Source organism: Neodiprion lecontei, chromosome 7 (genome assembly GCF_021901455.1).
Source record: "Neodiprion lecontei isolate iyNeoLeco1 chromosome 7, iyNeoLeco1.1, whole genome shotgun sequence".
In the NCBI taxonomy this organism is placed as follows: Eukaryota; Metazoa; Arthropoda; class Insecta; order Hymenoptera; family Diprionidae; genus Neodiprion; species Neodiprion lecontei.
The window spans coordinates 23645470-23665504 of NC_060266.1; the positions used below are offsets into that span (position 1 = coordinate 23645470).

A 20035-nucleotide genomic window follows, 5' to 3' on the forward strand; every position below is an offset into this window, starting at 1 on the left:
TTTCCAACAACAACAATTCAAATTATATCGCAACAATTACTCCCGAGTATTGAAAACCTGTCGGCGTACTACCAGAAATAGCTAAAATAAAATAAAAAAAAAAAAAAACTGCGAAGAAATATATCGAAAATTTCTCTGAACATACGAAACATGGAGATGGAAAATATCCGGTGGTAAGAATTATACTTAGCATTAATGCTCAAAGGGTTAAAAAAAAAAAAAAAACCCCACGACTTTATAATACGTGATAAACTTTCAAGTTATTCACTCGACCAACCAAAAAACAACCCGCACGCGATTCTATAATTTTATTCTTCCGTCCAAGTATCAGATTTTTTCTTCTTTACGACACACTTTCTTCGGATCTTTCCTCTTCCCAGTTCCTCCGTTCCAACGTCTTATTTTCGATGCACGATCGGGAAGGATGTCATGTCGGAAACTTGCACGCGGCGCAACAAAGGGAAGAAAGCGAGCTTACGCCAGACGTACACATATGTGTTATTTACACCTATTCATCCATCTGTGTGTGCGTTACATACATCATAGGTGGATGCGTCGCACCGCACAATGCGGTATGTACGCGGATCGTAGACAGGCGGGTACTTACTGCGCGTCTTTTGAATCGGTATACCGCCGGGAGTTGGTTCCCGAAGGATTATATCCCGGCCGTCCTCCCGTCGCCATATTACCCTGGGCGGCGGTGTTCCTCGCGCTCTGCAAGTCAGCTTCACCTTCGATTCGAAACACACACGGACACACACGCGCGCGTGGGTCAATCAATTGTAACAGAGCGGTGAACGATTTGATAAAAATAAATAAGAATTAAAACACGCCTAATATGCTCGAAAAGAAAAGGTGGGAAAAAGTTCCTTTTCTGAAAAAAAAAAAAAAAAAAAAAAACAACCGCCATCTTCGTTTCTCGCCATTAAAAATGTCAACGATTTTTCATTTCTTCATTCTTTTCAACTCTCTCTATCTCTATCTCTGTCCTTCATTGTCTCCCCCTTACAGCTCAAAATATCAGAAGAATATATATATGTATATATGTATACGTATAAAGGAACGTAGAAACGAATCGAGAAAAGATAAAAAGAAAAGAAAAGAAATACCGCACGAACTGTGAGAGAATTGAGTAAATTTAGGAGAAAACCGTGACGTTTTCCGCGTTTGCTTTTCTCAAATAGGGAAAAAAAGGTGATGCGGAGGGTCGTCAAAACGAGATACGGAAATGTGTGTGAAATTGTGAAAATTGTGTTCGGTAGCGGGTTTGAAGCTCGTGTATGTATGAAGAAGGCACGGGCAGAGCGAATCTACGCAGGTACGAATTTTACCACCTTCCTTGATGCACAACTTCTCCCTTTGGCCAGCGGGGCCCTCCCCCTCTTCTTTTCCATCCCTTTTCACTTCTTTGCGGGGCGTATCTTCTTATTTTTCTTTTATTGCACGTACGACGGGTGGGTATACCTCTCGCCACTCGATCCTCGTCCTCTAGACTTCCTTTTATATATATATATAGGTGGGTGTTTACAGGTGTATTTCCGTCGCAGAACGAAACCGCAGGACTCGAAGAGGTGTGCGAACGAGACGTCGTCGCGTGTCTCTATTTTTTTTTTTTTTTTTGTCTTTTACGTCTTTTTCTAATTTTCTTCTCTTTCTCATTTTTCTTCCTTCCTTCCTTCCTTCCTTCCTTCCTCTTCATTTTAATCTGAATTCCTTCCGCGAATCGTCTCTGTCACTTTGCGTGGGCGTGTGTGTGTGTGTGTGCATAAATCGTTTTCGCGGGTGTTTACTTCCGAGTTTGTCTACTTCACGGTGCAAGTGTGACAGCTTTTTTCTGCGCACAGAGTAGATACGTATCTAGGTATGTGTGTGTGTTGTATATATATGCAAGTTGAGGGGGGATTGAAGTTCCGAATTTTTAATGTTTCAAATGCGCCTAATTCCGGGTTTTTTGGTTGGCGAAAGTTGAAGTGGTGAAATCATAACTTTGAAGAAACAGCAAAGTTTCTAATGGTCGGAAAGAAGACGGATCAAAGTTCCGAAAATTCAAGTTACGATAGAGCAAAGTTCCGAAAAATTAAGTTTCGATAGAGTGGAATTCCGACAAGTTAAAATATGCTCGCACAGCCTGGTTTATTCAACTAGTGGGTGTAAAAAATGAGAAAAATCGATAATCAAAACGACCAGGATTCCAAACGTAAAAATATTGAAAATCCGACACAAAGATAGATCAAAGCGGTAACGGAACTGCAAATCTTGGATAATTCGGAATTTCGATGTTTCGGATTCTAAAATTTTCTCTTTTTCGCACTTTTGGAACTTTGAATAGTCGGAGTTACGCCCTTTCGGCATTTTGTCCTTTCGGAACTTTGAGCGTCGGGTTTCGGACCGTCCGAAACTTTGATGTTTCGTCAAAGTTTGATCTCTTCGTTTCACCACCAAAAAATTTGGAATTTGGCGTTTTCGGAACTGTGCAAATTCGGAATTTCAACCACGCCCCATGTGAGTGAATTTAGGGTTTGGACAGGGGTTGAAAACCCGAGTATAACCTTCGTTGTAATCTTGTTACAGGAATTATACGAACAAATTAACTTATAAGATGAGAGTTGAGCCGGGAAGATTTTTATACCATTCAATTAAAAGAAAAAAAAAAAAAACTATAGAGAAACACTATTATTATTAGCACTAAATGTTAATTGAACCGAAAAATCGAAGAATACGCGAAATATGAATCGTTCTCATGATTTTAGTGAAAAATTAGTGAAACAAAATGTTTCAATGATTATTGGGTCTTTTTTGTTTTTACAGCATGCAATTGATATCAGAAGGATGACGTATTTTCTTACCTGGCCACCCTCTCCGACCATGACGTCACCCGAAGTTTCCTCCGGGACGAAATCCGGCGGAACAACGATGTTCAAACGGCCTGTCTGAGAGAAACGGATCATAGGTGAGTGAAGAATACGTCGATACGTGTGTAAAATGGATGATTGAAAGCGTGATTATATAAAATGAGGTGTACGTTTACAAGTGTAAGATTTTTTGAAACGGTTGATTGGTCAAAAATCACAAGACTCCAACAATATGGATAACAATCTGGAAACGTACGATGTTGAATTGACTATTGATGTAAACAAAAAAAAAAAAAGGAGAAAAACCTGACCCGCAAATTGGTGAAAAATAATCTTTTTTATAAAACGAGCCTGGTGGGGCGAAATTGAACGTTTCCACTGAGTTATTAAAAATATTTTGAGAATGTTAAAGGTTTATTTTTGTAAACACCATTCGTATTTTCTATTCACGTGTATGATAATACATCTTTGCAACTTACGAATGCAACGATTGAATAAACAAAACTCAAAGCGCGATTATGTTTCAATACTATGGGTGAAAGTAATTCGATTTTGGCAATAATCGTATGATATATGTGCACCTCCTTAAATAATTTTCTTCAAAGAAATTCTCTCCACCCCGTCGACGAATCTTCCAGGAACTGTCAAAGAGCGAGGTTTATAAATCTCCTCTTTCTTTGGGTGAGCGTGGGGTGAAAGAAACCCTCGAGATTTCTTAAAGGAAAAAGATCTCAACCCTCCCTCCGACAACCAAACTCTCGTAGTCTGTAGACACAAGTCGAGTCTTTGAAGTGTGCGCTTCCTGTCGAGGAACCACTAGACCCGAGTGTGTTTCTCGAGTGGTGAAAAAAACCTTCGCATTGCACGCACATGGGGGGTGAAAATTGCAGAGGAATTGGAGAACGCGATTCGCCCTAATCGTAGCACCAGCGTAGAATTTTTTATTTTACTTTTTGCATCGGTTGGTAAAAATCTTACAGTGACGAAATCTCCTCGGACAAAAAAAATCTCCCCAATACGATCTTCGGTATCAAATTCTCCCGATGAAAATTTTCCCCTATAAATATCTAATTTACCGTTGCCCAAAGGTTAAAATACTGTGGAGGTGGGATTTTTTCAAGGGGCATTTTTTCCAGGGGAATTTTTTCAATGGGGGGATTTTTTGAGGGGTAGAATTTTTTGAGAAAGGGGGGGATTTTGTCTGAGGAAATTTTTTCAGTCGGGCATTTCTTGAGAGGGGATTTTTTGGATGAAGGGAGATTTTGTAGGGGGAATTTTTTCAATGTGGGATTTTGTTCAAGAATATTTTTCAATGAGGCATTTTATTCGGGTGAATTTTTTCAATGGGGGATTTTATTCGGAAAATTTTTTTAACGGGCGATTTTATTCGGGAGAATTTTTTCAACGGGGGATCTTGCCCGATGAAATTTTTTCCTAGTGGGATTTTTTGAGGGGGGGATTTCATCCGGGGTGATTTTTAAAACGGATATTGGGGATGATAAGCGAATTTCCGAGATAAAACGGCGAATCGAAGGGAGTTTTTGGACTTACAGATTTCGGCGGGAGGAAATCGTCGAGTAGCTTTCTCTCACGGGGGGGAAATCGGGGGAATATTCGCGGTGGTAAACGGTTGAGGATAAGACGAGGATGAGGAGAAGAAGGAGGAGGAGGAGGAGGAGGAGAAACGAAGGGTGCGGGAAAAAGCTCGTCTACAATCGGTAATCACGCCGCGAGGGGCGAAAAACGAAGGCTGAAAAGCTCTGAAGGCTGAGCTTTAACTTATGTCTAACGGAGGGAAAATAAGAGACTGTTATGAGGGCGATTAAAGGCCGATTGAACGGAAGTTAGAGACCGACTGCTGCGCCAGAGACGCGGAGATAATGAAAACAGGAAATAAACGCCCCTTAGAAAGCGAAGGCGTCGAATCAAATCTGTACTCGGTACAAATCGTTGACTAGCAGGAGAAATTCTCCTTCGTTTTAACCATTGGCAGTCAATTTTAGTAGGAATTAATTATCCGTTCTGGGTGTGAGAACGAGTTAATTATCATCGCATCAGATAGATTTAGATTTTTCATAACAGTTTACAAATCGGGTTAGAGTAAAGATTCTTTTTTCTTTAAAAATTTTTTTTTTTTATGCGTCTGATTTTGTTTTTTCCTTTTGTCTTTATTATATTTTTTCTTTTTATATAATTCAGAAAACTCGCAGTTTTTGAAATTTAGTATTTTGCATTATTTTAACTGTCAAAGAAGAGAAAAAAAACCTTCTTCTCTAGGATTATATTTTTATTCTCGGATGTTGATGCGGCAATTGTCATGACACCTTTACCGCGATTGACAGAATTGGACAGACTTTTTCATCCGTATTCGATCGAATTTGAAATTTTTGCCCGTCATATTGGATCCACCATCTTTTATTTTTCAAATCTGTTTTCAGATTCGTAATCAGCGACCCCAAAAACTTATAATTTACGTTAAACTAGGAACAACAAATTTGTGAACAAGAAAATATTTATACGTTTTTTGAAAATATAAAATGAGAAAAACACAATTGCTTATTTATAAAAATTAATTCAGAGGAAAAAGTATATGACGGAATTACGAAAAACGAGGTATCGTCGATTCTTTTTTTTGGCAATTGCAACGCAAAATCAGTTTCTGAGGTTTATTTTACTTTTTTAGTTAAACAAGGCTTTAACGTCAATTCATTCTTGCGCGAGCGTTAAATTTTCGCAACAGTTGCAAGAAAATCTAGCGACAGCGATCGTAACGAGAAAGAATAGCAACGGATACCAGAGTTTCCGGTAACGGCTAGAAAACTAATTTCCACTTTCTACCTGGAACTATATTTTTCGATCGTGGTAAAAAAAATGAAAATAGTTAAGGACCGGAACTAAAAATTTCTCTCTCACAATCAGTGTACGTTACCAAAGTTGATGAGAAGTAAAAACCACTGTGCGCATATTACCAAGTGCTACATTTGCGGTAAAAAAAAAAAAAAAAAAAAAAAATAACACGACATTCGGCATGTTTATTTTTTGCAACAAAATTTTCATCCCTTCATTTGACAGTAGAAACCTGCGCCTTCGCCCTCTCCGTGAACGAGGAATTCGGGTAGACGTAAGTTAGATTTCGTGACACTGCAGCCAATAAACAAGGCTCGACGGAGTTTACGCGTTGCCCTAGACATTACGCGGCTAGGCGAGGAGTGTAACCTACGAGCAGGGGTTGTCTGGCTATATCGAGGGGGTGATTCATTCGTTACCACGCCGTTCGCTAAATTTCCGATATCGCTGGACCAGTCGCTGCTGCTGTTGGTGCTGTTGGTGCAGCATTCCCTCCGCGAGAAAGACACGGTCTTGGCCCGAGAAGCCGAGCTTTAAACGCCCCCGATAGTTAATAGATTACAACGACGCCGCGGGCCCGTAAACCGTTAAATAACTAATCGCCGATCTTCGCAAAATCAATAGCCGGACCTTTCTTCTTTGTTTTTATTTTCCTTTGTTCTTTCGCGCAGGTCGGCAAAGAAAAAATATTTCATATCACGGGCATGGGATGTTTTTGATCGATATTTTTGCTATCGAATGTAGTGAATCCAAAAATTACTTTCGTTTTCTTCCGCACAGTACAGTGTTATTGCAAGATAGAAGGTTTCTGCATAAAAAACAAAAAAAAGTATAACAACGACGAAGAAACCAACGTTTAGTTACAACGAACTAGAAAATATTTCTAATCAAATTGAACAAACAATTTTTTTCATGCAACGTATTTGACACTCCATGTTCGTTCTTTTTGACTACGAAATCTGTTCTTCTCCGAACATGCTTCCGCTTTTCATTTTCTCTTTCCCTGATTTTATTTATTCTTGAGTCTCGCTCTGATACATATTAAATGAAAATAAGAAATCACTTTTGCATAGGATTCTTAGAATCGAAAATAAAATATGTGATATCGAATTAGAAGGGAGGTTCACTCGAAATGAAACTCTGCAAACACGAGTTCAAGAGAAAACCTGACGCGATGGAAATTTTCGAGTATTTATCCCGGTGTCGGGGAGTAAAAATCTGTAAGAAACGGTATGCAAAAACCGGTACAATTTTTTCCTTGCAGACCTGTGTTTATTATTCAAGTTGGCGAGAGACCGGGAAAACCGGGAACAGTCGGGAAATTTGGCCATAAACCATGGGGAAAAACGTAATTTTGTTTTACAAATCCTTTTCAAACTCCGTCTATGCTTCGTAAATTCAATTGAGCCAACTTTCGAAAACGATATCGTTCGATTTTTAATTATTCGTGTAAAACGAAGCAATACCATGTGTTTTTTAGATCAAAATTTATATATTCAAGGTGCACAACTTCTGGAGCTTTTGGTCATAAAAGTTGCCTAACATTAACCAAGTTTCGTGGGAAAAAGTGAGGGAATCCTAAATTTTTTTTACGGGAAAAGTCAGGGAAAAGTTGGAGAATTTTATTTGAACAAAATTGTTGCCACCCTGTTATCGACATTATCATTATTATTATTAATATTATTATTGTTATTTTTATTACCCTTCCATAGATTTTATCATCCTCGCATTACTTACTGCTCGTTTTACCATGCTCCAATTTTTACGACTGGTTTAAAAAAACTTTTCGAATAAGAAACCTACAAAAAAATTGTTCAAACGATACCAGATGAATTCATTGTCAAACTGTACTTGTCGGAATCGCGCCGCTGATGATTTCGTATCGTTATTCTCGGAAATTTTATTCAGGAATGATTTTTAATCGAATTGACGTGATTTGTCGAAATCAACACAAAATCTAGATATTCTTTTCCTCTGTATTAAATACATTACACCGATACTTATTAAACCGGATAGAATATTTTCAGCCTCAGAGATATTCTCGAAATCTAAACGAATATCCATACCAAAACATACCTTCGAACTGTTCTGAACAAATCGCTTCTTCTGATCAAATGTTCGTCGAGTGTAGAATCTATTGAGTAAAATTACCTATTCGTGTGGGATTTCATTCGTTGTTTACTGTGTAATAGAACATTGAATTGCTGCGTTGGACATCGATTTGAGTATTGAATTATTCAAGAGACAAGGAAAAAAGAAAACCAAAGAAAACCAAAAAAAAAAAAACACCCGAACCCTCCTCACTTGTGTACAGGGATAAATGAAGCGATGCGCGTAATCTCAGAATGTATAAAATATCTGTACAATCGGGGTTTTCGAATCGTCGAAAAAAAAAAAGAAAGGGAGAATCCCCGATAAAGAGGGATGAAAATCAGCAGGAGGGAGTGAAAGGAAAAAACACAGTAACAAAAAAAAGCGAAGTAAAGAAAATAGAAGAGAGAGAAAAAATAAAACTAGATTGTACAGAAGGGTGATACAGGGTCGTGGACAAAGAGAAGATTAGCTGCGCTCCGCGTTATTAGAAAAATACACAAACCCTGGGGCGAACGATCAAAAGCCCGGCGCGGCCTTGTTAAATGGCGCTAAAGCGTCGTTAAGCGTCGTTGGGCGTCGTTAAACCTTATTAAGCGTTATTGAATGATATTACATGTGCCGCGAGTTAAGGGACGAGGAAAGGGACGGGAGTCACGGTTTACCTGGCTTTTCATCGGGTCCGTATTGACTTGACACATGTAGAGACCCGCGTCCTCCATTTGTACACCCTTTATATGCAAGCTCCACGTTGAATGATCGCCGTGCGACACGGATATGCGTGGATTATGCGTTATCACGTGGTCGTGAATGGCCTGAATCGCTTTCGTGTCCGCCTTCACCCAGCCCACCTGAAACACACGAGACATCCTCAACGAGCATCGGTTTTGCCACTCGAAACACGGCGAAAAAATATGCCGACGTTTCCCCTTATTATCATTATCATTATCACTCTACACAGCTTAGCGAAATTTGTCATACTTTCAAAAGTGGTTTTTTCTCCGCTTTCGTATACCCTGGATAATTATTCTTCGTTAGTTCCGAATGATGTTTTTTTTTTTCCTATTTTCTTTTTACAATATTCTTTTCATCGACGTAAATATACGGAATGTTTTCGAGCGAGCGACGCGGTACGTTCGGTTGCCTACCACCAAGGGGAACTAATATCGGTAATGCAGACTTACCGAGCGATAATATCACCGTAGGCAAGTTTTATAATCACTTTAACGCGACTCCGGATCACTCAACCTTTAAGCATAAGTTATAAACAACGAAACAACTGCTTCCACAAATCCACACAACTTGGCAACACGGGCTCTGTTCCAGCTCTGACTTGCGAGGACTTTAAACGCGCTACTTTACCGACAACTCGTATCGTTATTTTTACTCCTTTGTGTTAGGCAAACCAACTATGTTTTTTTTTTTTTTTTTTTCATTCACGCAGCACAAATTGTGCTTTACTATCACACGATGTTTATTTGTTGTTGGTGAAAACGAAAACTGTTTATCCTAAAAAATTTGTTAGTCATTCCAATGCACCGTAATTGAACCACTTAATTAGGCTTGAAAAATTTTATCTACTGTTGCTGCGTTGAAACTGTTCAAATTTTGCCATGAGAAATATACTATACGTTGTATGCGAATCGCGGTGCAATGGCGCAGGGAATATCCGACCGATAGCTGCAGTATTCTCCTTACTCTGCATCCCCGATCCCGATTCCGCCCCAACGCCCAACGCCGGAAGAACGTGCCGAGAGAGTGAGAGAGAGAGAGAGAGAGAGAGAACGGGAGAGGCAGGGAGAGACTCAATCCCACTACCGAGATAGGCGCCGCAGCCGACCGAGCATTGTCAATTGTTTTCCACTTCCTGTCACCACTATGTCCGTTTTAACCGACAATATTCGATGATAACTTTGTTCGGCATGACTAGTCAACCGTGGCTGTCGATGGAAAGCGAACGCGGACTATCTGGTACCGTTTCTTTAACGAGAGCCTCAAATTTATGCCGATTTTATTTCTTTTTTTCTACAGCCGATCAGAGTGGACGTATATTTTTGAGTGTCAGTTAGCGATAGTGCGAAAAACAAAAAAAACAAAAAAAATCAGACCACGTTAGTTGTTAAATGGCAAAAATACTGTAATCTAATAATCTTGTTGTGTGAAGAAATTTTCAAAGCTTGTAACATTTTTGTCATTATTCAAGTTTTTCGAAAGGCAGGGAATCTTTTTTTTCTTTTCATTCCAGGTGCATCGAGATATCTCAAAATCGTTGAATTTAAAAAAAAGAAATAAAAATATATATAGAAACAATCACACGTTTAGCGAGGAATTCGGGACTGGAAGATCTAAGGAATAAGCAAGAATATTAAAAATTCCAAACTGTGTTTGTTGAATTAGACATCCCCCCCCAAAAAAATGTAGATTCGAGTATAAACTATACGAAGTTAAAATTCGTTTAAAAAAAAAGTAAGCCCCGCTTAAAAGCGGTCGTTTTAATCGGCGAACCGATTTTCTCCAATTATTAATCTACAAACAAGCGCGTCTGAATCCCCATAAAAATTTAGATTCGAGTAAACACTAGAAGTTAAGCTTCGCTAAAAAAAAAAAATACAAGTCCCGCTTAGAAGCGATTGTTCCAATCGACGAACCGATTTTCTCAAATTATTAAACTACAAGAAAGCGCGTTTCAAACACCATAAAAAATGTAGACTCGAGTAAAGTCTCGATGAAGTTAAAATGCATTGAAAAAGAACCAAACCCCGCTTGAACACGATCTTTCCAATCGACGAACCGATTTTTTCCAAATACAGAACCACATAAAGCGCGTTTCATCTCCCATAAAAAAAAAAGAAAAAAGAAGAAGAAGAAGAATAGTTTTAACCCTATTGAAAAGTCGAGCTACTTACCCTATATCCACCCAGATAACCAACGTGACACGTAAAGGTGGCATCCCTGCCGATCGGAACGGTGACATTTGTGATCGGCTTCAAGAATTCGGGTTGAAATGCGCCTCCTGTGGGTGAAAACAAGGAATAAGATTTCGAGCTTGAACCTTTCTCCACAGCCAAGTATAAATCGCCGCCGCGATTTCTCGCTTTTCTTCTTTTTCGGTAGCTGTTATTCTCCGGCGAATTGACGCGTGAACGAGTGCTCAAGCAGAGCACGTGGCCGAGTCCCGACTGACCGTCTGACCATACGCTGGCTGTGACTACTTCGCGGTGTGCAGTATCAGTGAAAACATTGCGCACGAGTTCTTGATGCCAGACGATTATTGGCACATGTGTCTCGGTCCGTGGATGCGTGAAAATTTTGTCAGACGTGAGACGAACAGCCTTTCCTTTATCGCGGCTTCGCGACGCGTAAGTGAAGAGAGAAATCTACAGCGAAAAAACTGCAACATTCGTTCCAATTTATTGAAAACAATCGTTATTTCAATCGATTTAAGGACTTATTGGACGGATATATTCACAATCAGATGTGAGAGTCGGTGAGAATATTGAACACTTCGCGATGAGATAAGAAGCTGAAAAACAAAAGTTGATGAGATGATTCTTTTGAATATTAATCGTGACAAAAAGTTGCTAATAAATTGTTTGAACAAAAATTTGTTCAACAAATCTTTGGTGAAGTTTTTTTTTTTGTTTCATATGAAATGAATTCATTGATTCTTTTGAATACATATGATTTGTTTTGGAATTTTCCATGATTTTGAATCATTATATTTTCCAAAATTTTCTTACGCTCTATTTATGAAAATAGTCGTTCCATGTCAGAAGACTTCTTCGGTGTGATGTGTAACCATTTACGGAAAACTGTACAAAAATTCAGAAATTTTGATCTATTTTTCAAAATTCTCAAAAACGGGTTTTTTCTTTTTAATTGCCATAAATTCCAAAAAAATTCATGGGTCGTCAGAAATGTCCGTGAATTTATTTTACGTGACGTTGAAAAATTTGACTAGAGATTCGTTACGCAAATTCTTGTTTGAGCAATTTATTAACAACTTTTTGGCATTATTATGATTAAAAAACGAAGTATCTTATCATCTTCGCAGTGATCAATTTTCGTCAAATTTTCATCTCATCGCAAAGTGTTCAATATTCTCACCGAGACTCACTTTTGGTTGGGAATATCCGTCCAATAAGATCTTAAAGTATTCCCTGCACGAACCCGAATATTTTACAATTTACTCATTTTTATCTAAAATAAAGTAGAAATACATGCCATTGAACTAGAAAAATTTCAAGCCAAGTTACCGAACATTTGTTAAAAAATTATGACTTTAAAAAAATCGTTAAATTTATACGGCACTTTACGCAGATGATATGCCGGTCACATTTCTGTCTAATAATTTATGTACTAAATAATTCCAGATGTCTCATACAAACTCCCCTAAACGTGTAAAGAATTCTCAAGTATCAGTAACGACGTTGAAAACAGGGGATCACCGAATATTTAACGAAATAATAATAATAATAACTTGAAAAAATGTGACAAGTAGAAGAATTTTCTTAACCGCTATTTTTTTACTTATTTTCAGGTGTAATAATTAATTATAACTTTACAAATAATTGGAAACGTGCCCTACTTACGAATATTATAACTATAATGATTGAACGACGATTCTAAAAAATGTCGCGCGCTGATCGTTCGTCAGTCACAATGCTGATCTGTGAAAATATTACGTGTATAATTGACTGATCCGGCAATCGAGTAGAGATTACGAAGGGAAAGAGAGGGAGGAACACGAAAAGTTGTGTCTCTGGGGAGAAAAAAAAAAAAATTGATCCGGCTTAAAGGACGAAATTCGGGATATTTTGAGCTTGCGAGGAACTTTGTACGATAGGCTGTAAGACACGCGTGAAATAAGCCGGGCACGATATTGTTAGCGGATTAGCCGTTGCTGGGAACAGGAAGGAGGGAAAAAAAAAAAAAAAAAACGCAAAAAAGAAGAAAGTAAAAGAGAAAAAAAAACAGAAAACGAGAGAGATGTTTCAATTCGGCGAAGCGTTTCGAGCGGGACGCTCGTCGTCAAGGAAAGAAGCTACCGGATGAACAGAAGCAACAGAAACGTTCAGACTTTCAGACAGTCTCACGGGAAACACGCTTAAGCGATAATCACCGTGGGACCGGAAGCAAACCAACTGAGAATTCAGACTTGTCGGACAGGAGCCGAAAGCTCGAGAGATATATTTGTTTATTTTTATCATTCTTGCTTTTTTTTTTTTTATCTTTTAAAGCAACAAGCAGAAACTTATCCGTTTGTGTTTGACAATTATACGGAGCAGTTAATTGTGTACAATTTTCGGAAGGAAATTTGAGTAGTTTTTAATGAAAATTGAATTGCACGAGGTACGTTTGAAAGCTGTAGAAATTTTTAATATCATCTAACGAAGCTTTTAAGATCCTTTGCTTACCTTTTCAGTAAAATTTTCCCCCCAATTTTTCATCCGCTTCAATCGATTTAACTCTATTTTCAATACAAATTTCGTACAATTTTTCATTTGTCTAGAATAAACATTACGCCGATTCGTGCTTGCAAAAAACGTCGTTTCATTTTGGTCAAAAAAAAAAATAAATAAATAAATAAATAAATGAAAAAAAAAAACCGTCTACCTCGTGCCTTTCGCGAGTCCGGGAAAATAGTTTCGCGAAAACTTGACTAGCGTCGTATCAGTGTTTTCGAAAAATTGGATCAACCCTCGTATCTCGCGACTGAAAATTCGTCAAATTTCGAGCATCGTAGTTTGAAAGAGGTGTTCTAATTTGCCGTTTAAACCGCGAATCTGGGCGGCATATCGCTCGGTTAAATCCCGCGTGAAAGTGGAATCTGCGACAATGATAATATCACAAGGCGAGTGACCCGTTATTATTCGGGGAAGAAATTCATCCCCCGTTGAATGGGGATGTAACTTGAAACGTCCGTTTATATATACATACATACATATATATATACACAAACGCCATGAAAAAATCAGGCGGAGGGCGGTTCTCCCCCTTCCCCCACCGTTCCTTTTTTTTTTTTTTTTTATTTTTTTACACCTTCTTTTCCTCCTTTTCCACTTGAGCTTTCACTCGCTTTGTGCCCGCTACATCAACCGGGACTCGAGTAAATACTAAATTTAATCGGAGACCGCGTGGGAACGAGATCAAAAATATAACAGATGGGTTTCTCGTTCTCTCTCCCTCTCTCTCTCTCTCTCTCTCTCTATATATATATATATATATATATATATATATATATATATACACACTATATATTCTCTCTTTTCCTCTCGTAATTCTAGGCCAATTTTCAATCGCTACGTGCATACACGAACCCCTTTTACATCCCCCCCCCTCGGTAAGTGTAATTGAGACCCGCTGTGCGAACCCGTTTTACCCCGGAATGCAACTCGTGCGATCGCACGCGTGCCATAATAATTGCCTACGTGCTTATAACGCCGTTGCACCGGCAGCAACATTCCCCGATGCTCTAAAATGAATATCGTTTCTCTGTATATTCGTGTCGGTTTATGTGTTCAATGTGTATACGCGACGGTTATACGCGGACAAATATTCCGTACGGTGTTTAATTTCGATACCTGAAATTGTTCGATGTTTACCTTTGCGTACCGACACTGATCGACGCCTCAGTCCGTGTTCAATTTTCGCTTTCTTTTTTTTTTGTTTTTTTGTCTTATCGAACAATAGCAAATATTTGAAAAATTGTTATTTCGTTCCGTACATCGCGTCGCGCTTTAGATGAGTGTAGAAAAAACGGAGGAGGATCGATTCTACCGATCTATGTATCAGTTGTAATACACGACAAATGTTACGCGAAATATTTTTTTTTCTTAACAATCGTTTCGACAGAAATAATTTTCATCCGTAATGGAATTCGAGATTTGTATGGAAAAAAAAAAAAATAATAATCTGGCACGAATTAATTTACAGGAAAATTGTTGCACGGAATATTTTTCTGCAGGAAAAATGTTTTCATAGAAGATATTCCGTAGAACATTTGCTCTGTAGAACTGATCAAACCGTATGAAAACAAAAATAGAACAAAAACAAAAAAAAAACGATACCCTTATTAATTTCATCGTGTAAAAAAAATAGAACCATCAATTTTGACAATGACGTTTTGAAAAAAAAAAACAAATAACAATCATCACTTCCATTCGTTGAATGTGAATTACGGTAGATATTTTTTTATATCTTAATTCTGACTTATTATCCGATTGGTGTTGAAGTTTGATGCGGAGATGAATTCATGCATAAATTAAAGAAGGAAAAAAACAGACGTTGTTGTTCTAAAATTGTCATACTTTCACCGACAAATCGCTGATTATCGTATTCCTGAATAAATTCAAAATCCACAAGATTCCTGAAAAATGTTTGCAATCCGTGTTTATTGAATTTCACTGTTGCCGCAAAGCAAAAAAGTGATTAGTTTTGGAGAAAAAAAAAAAAAGAAACGTAAATTTCTCCGACAGCAATTCGTCCTCATCTGTAAAAATCGGCCGATACCGATCCGCCGATAAATTTCATTCATTCGTTTTCTCATTCGGCTTTCAACGAACGATACGAACGTATGTATGGGTGAGTGTAACAAATGGGATTCGATAGGTGACGAAAAGAAAAAAAAAAAAAAATAACTTCCGCGGATTGTCAGATCGAGGTTTCGTCAAAGTTGGAAACTTTTTTTCGTACATATAAACGGGACGAGCTGTCGTACGGTAAGAGAAGAAGAATAAGAATAAGAGTGAAAAAAAAAAAAAAAAAAAACTATATCTACTATGTGTACGAAGAAAAAAAAAAAAAAATTCAAGAATGAACCGAGAAACGGACGAAAGAAAAAAAATAAATAAAATAAAATAACCAAAAGAATTGGAAAACAGTGAAAGCGAAAATGAAAATAAGATTAAGAAAAAAACTTTTCCGAAGAGCATTGATCGGCAGCCGCAACGCGACGCGACGGCATCGGCGAATCGCAACGTTTTAGCGGCACGTATCGAGGTACATGTATATATACATACGTATATATGTATATGTATGTATGTATGTATACGTATAATATATACATGCAGAACCGAGTTTATAGAAATATTTTCAAGCACAATGATCATTTGTCAAACGTCAGTTGGACGCGCGGTGGCAGGAAAGGAATTGAAGCGAAGGAGCAGGAGGAGGAGGGGGAGGAAAAATGAGGCTGAAATGGGAGGACGTCGAGGGCGCACCGAGTCTCTTCCAGAGAATATATGTAAACACGTATATATGTATATAATAATAAATATCGTTGAATCCGCGTGCCGTTGCAGAAAGGCGAATAATAAAGGAATTTCGAGTCTTTGCAGTTTCGCCAATTTCCGGTTTTACTTGTATTTCAGGAAATTATGTATACGGTTCTTGGTATCACAGCATTATTCTTGTTCCTTACGCCAGTATGGCGTTTCTTTTTTTTTTATTTTTTCTTCTTTTTTCTTCGAACGGAAGTTAACCGACGCGTCTTCCAAGATTGTAAATAATCGAAAGACCGCACTTACCGAAATTATCCTTCGGGTATATAAGCAGTGTTATCAGCATCGCGATCAGTCCCTTCTTCCGGTCCACCATTTTGCCGATCCAGTCATCGATCGAGCTGAAAAATACATAGGATACCGATGTTTTCAAAAGTTTGCGTTTACGAAAATATCGGGGAGGATTTGTTGCGTGAAAAAAATTGTTTAAATTTTCGGACACGTGAAAACGCCGCGGGTGTTGTTGATATTCTTGAAAATCGCATATCACGGGTCGTTTGTTTCCAGTTCCTGATCCGAGCTTGAGCCAGGCGGTCGACTGACGAAAGATAAATAATAAGAGAGAAAATAGAGAAAGAGACGATGAACGGAGATGAAAAGATTCTCGCTGTACGGGCGAGGCCAAGAGGCAAAGCCACAAAATTGACAGTGATTAATATACGAAAATTTATATTACTATGTTTCAGGGTGAATACGGTTCTTGTAAATGCTTCGTGAAAAAACCGTAACAGAAATGAAGGAATGGAGCGTAAGGGGGGAAAAAAATACATTAACAAGGAACCTGCGGTATTTCCCTAAAGTTGATTATCATCCAATGCAAATATCGATATTTTTTATAGTACTGCACAATTATGGTGATACGGTTTACAAGAAATTGGCTTTACGTTTTCAAGCAAAAGTGATTCTCGTCGACGATATCGAATACTTTGTGATAAGATGAAAATTGGATAAGATATCAATGACTACAGAAGCGACGAGAAAATTGAATTTTAATAATAATAGTAACGCCCAAAAGTTATCAATGAATTGCTTAAACAAAACGTTGCTTTACGTATTTTTAGGGAGTGTTTTTGTTTTCTTTTTTTAACAATGCGAAATGAATTTGTTGATTTTTCTGAGTACACAGGAATTTTTAAACAATTTTCTCATTATATTGAAATGTCCGTTTTCGAAAGTTTGAAATTTTGAAAAACTGAGGAAAAATTGTGAATTTTGGATTTGTTTTTGTAAAAACGTTGCACGTTACAATTGAGAATGTGTCGTCGGATACAATTAATAGCGATATTAGTTTACAGTTACCATTATTTTCATATATCTTTCAATAAAAAATCAACGGTTCAATCTTCATTTTGTTATTTTTAGTAACAAGTCTATCCAGATTGTGTTAAAATGCTATTCGCGATATTCAAATTCCGTGACATAATCATCGGATCCCGGAGTCGACATTTGTATCGTACAAGAATCTTTTCGAAACTGTCGTCAACGTCTACTTTGCAAGATATCGTTGAAAAGATCATTATTCCAACAACCATTGTCTCGTTTTCCTATGAATATCTATGAACTTTGTGAAATAATTGCGACAGTATTTCCGTTAAAAAAAAAAAAAAAAAAAAATTGAAACGGCCATAAGCGCTGTGTTAAAAATCCAATTTTATAAAAGTTCGTTTTCGTCTTTTCGGCCGGTAATCTGGTCTGATATTCAACGAGAGGATTCACTTCATTCCCATTAACAATCAGTCCAAATCTCATATACAGCCAAGTACTTTGGACTGACCAAAGAACCGCATTAGCCGTGAAGATAACGAACATTTTCAAATTTTTAACAAACTTCCAACAATTTGTAGCCACCGACAATTAAGATCTGTTTTCATTTATGATTCGTTTAAGCCCTGTGTCATCAACTTCTGAATTCCACCCCTTAACCGACTTCTTCAAACTTGGCTTATACAACCCTTGTTCCTGAATTTTATTTTTATTTTCTTCTTCCAACCCCGTCAAAAATTTCGTCACACGTAACAGGCTCGTTTCTCCATCCTCCAACCTTCTTTCTCTCTTCTCAGTCAGACACGTGGTTTCTTCTTTCTTTTTTCATTCCAAAAATTCGTTGCGTCTAATTCCTCGATGAGAAATGTAAGCGTATAAAAAACATCTCAATCGTCCCTGCGACGATGGCGGAAAAGCGAAGCGCGAGGGATTGAAACGGGGACGATGACGGCGAGGAGGGGGACGGGGGCGAGGGGGAATTATTCCTCGATTATGCACAAGATCGGCTGTGTAAGAGCCGCCGCGAGACGTTGATTAATTAATTTAATATGTTTGTCTGATTGAAAGCAGATGCTGCCCCTTTCCCTTCCCCCTCCGCCTCCTCCTCCTCCTCCTCCTCCGATCCCATTTCATTTCATATTCCTTTTCCTCTCTTTCTCATTCTTCATTCTCGGCTTGCACCCCGTACTTATTATTGGGGAGGGGGGGGGGGGAAGAGATGGGACCGATCCGACGAATTCGAACAACCACCGACCGAGAACGTCCCGCAATTTTCAACCCTCGGCTTATCTCCTCTAGGGGTTGTTTCGCCTCTCTCCCTCCCTCCCACCTCTCCCACTCTGGCATACTTTGCAGACGGCCACAGCTTACCGGCTGTCTTAGCCGGTCGTCTGTCTCGGATTCTGCATTCTAACGTCTAACTTTCAGCAACTGCGTCAGATCCCGGATAACTTCGCACGGTGAGGTGGGGGGGGGGGGGGAGATCCTCACCCCTCTTTTGCCACACCCCCTTTTACCGCCTGCACGCAGTCGCGACTCGATTTTCCATCCACCCTGCGTAGTTCGTTTTACACGATCTTGTTTTCTACTTGTTTTCTGAATTCGCTTTCTTTTTTTGTTTTTTTTTTTGTTGTTAAACGTCGATTCGACGAGCGTTCGACATCCGTTAGCGTTTTTTTTTTTTTCATCCCGTATGATTACCATCGAAAAGGGAATTAATTAACGAATGAAAATATTCGTCGCAGTTCGTCGAGTCAATCGTGGAAACAGCTGCCGCAACATTCGGTAATCCGACGTCGTAATTTCTCAAAGGATTATCTTCACGCCGTCTCAACCCTCTCGATTCGTCACTGTTTCAATGCAAAAACGGCGGATGTAAGAAGAACCTCGGTAGGAAAGAAAGGGGAGGTGGGGGGGGGGGGGGGGGGGGGGGGAAGAGAAGAAGCGAATCGATGGCGAAAACGATCGTTGGTGAAAAAAATTAAAAATGTGGCTCACTGATGAGTGTCGTGTTAATTTTTTTTTACACCAATTCGATCAACCCTTAGTTATATTTGCTATAAAAAAAAAAAAAACAAAAGAAACTCCCAATCTGAAAACGCTGAAACTCGTTTTTTCTGGCCTAGTACGGAATTTTGAATGAAACAAAAAATTTAGGGTCGAATCAATTATCACTTATAAAATATAAGAAAAATATTTTTCATTTGACTGATTTTTTTTTTTTTTTTTTTTCACTCTTTTACTTCAGATCTTTCTCGCTCTCTGATTTTCGTTCTTTTTTTTTTTTTTTTTTAATTTAGTTCAGAAGAGAGGACAGGGAATTTCAATTCCATAAATTTCAAAGGGAATTCCAGAAGTGAATTTTCACCAGAATATTATACATACATGTATATATATACATATATATATATATATATAATGTTGTGTGCTGATATTTATCCGGATAAACGGAGAGATAAGGTGGCGAGGGATCGCTTACTTCTCGCTTCGAGGGTAAATATTATGACGTTAAGGCTTCTGCAAGACTGAGTTATATACAAATAATAACGTCGTTACGCTGAAACTAATTAGCAGGTTTATTGTTTGGAAATACCGTGAAAGTCGTACCGTTTCCTTTTTTTTTTTTTTTTCTCTACGCACCAAAAAGTAAAAGAAGAAAAAAAAATCACACCGACCAACGGAGTATTCGTTTTTTGTTTT

At 38.3% G+C, this 20035-nt stretch overlaps 1 protein-coding gene and 1 long non-coding RNA gene across 2 annotated transcripts in view; one reads left to right on the forward strand and one right to left on the reverse strand.

Annotated features, from left to right (window-relative positions):
• The window catches only part of LOC124295610, a 79633-nt gene that overhangs the window by 38053 nt on the left and 21545 nt on the right, over positions 1-20035 (forward strand). Inside the window, exon 3 of the long non-coding RNA XR_006905504.1 lies at positions 2809-2950. This is a non-coding gene — a long non-coding RNA (uncharacterized LOC124295610). The remainder of the gene's footprint in view (positions 1-2808; positions 2951-20035) is intronic.
• Positions 1-20035, reverse strand: part of LOC107227895 (lachesin-like) — a 29386-nt gene that overhangs the window by 6790 nt on the left and 2561 nt on the right. The window contains exons 2-6 of the mRNA XM_046746199.1: positions 16319-16413; positions 10697-10803; positions 8456-8641; positions 2847-2930; positions 608-731 (exon numbers count right to left, since the gene is read on the reverse strand). Coding sequence (XP_046602155.1) covers positions 608-731; positions 2847-2930; positions 8456-8641; positions 10697-10803; positions 16319-16388 — 571 coding nt within the window. The 5' untranslated portion in view covers positions 16389-16413. The remainder of the gene's footprint in view (positions 1-607; positions 732-2846; positions 2931-8455; positions 8642-10696; positions 10804-16318; positions 16414-20035) is intronic.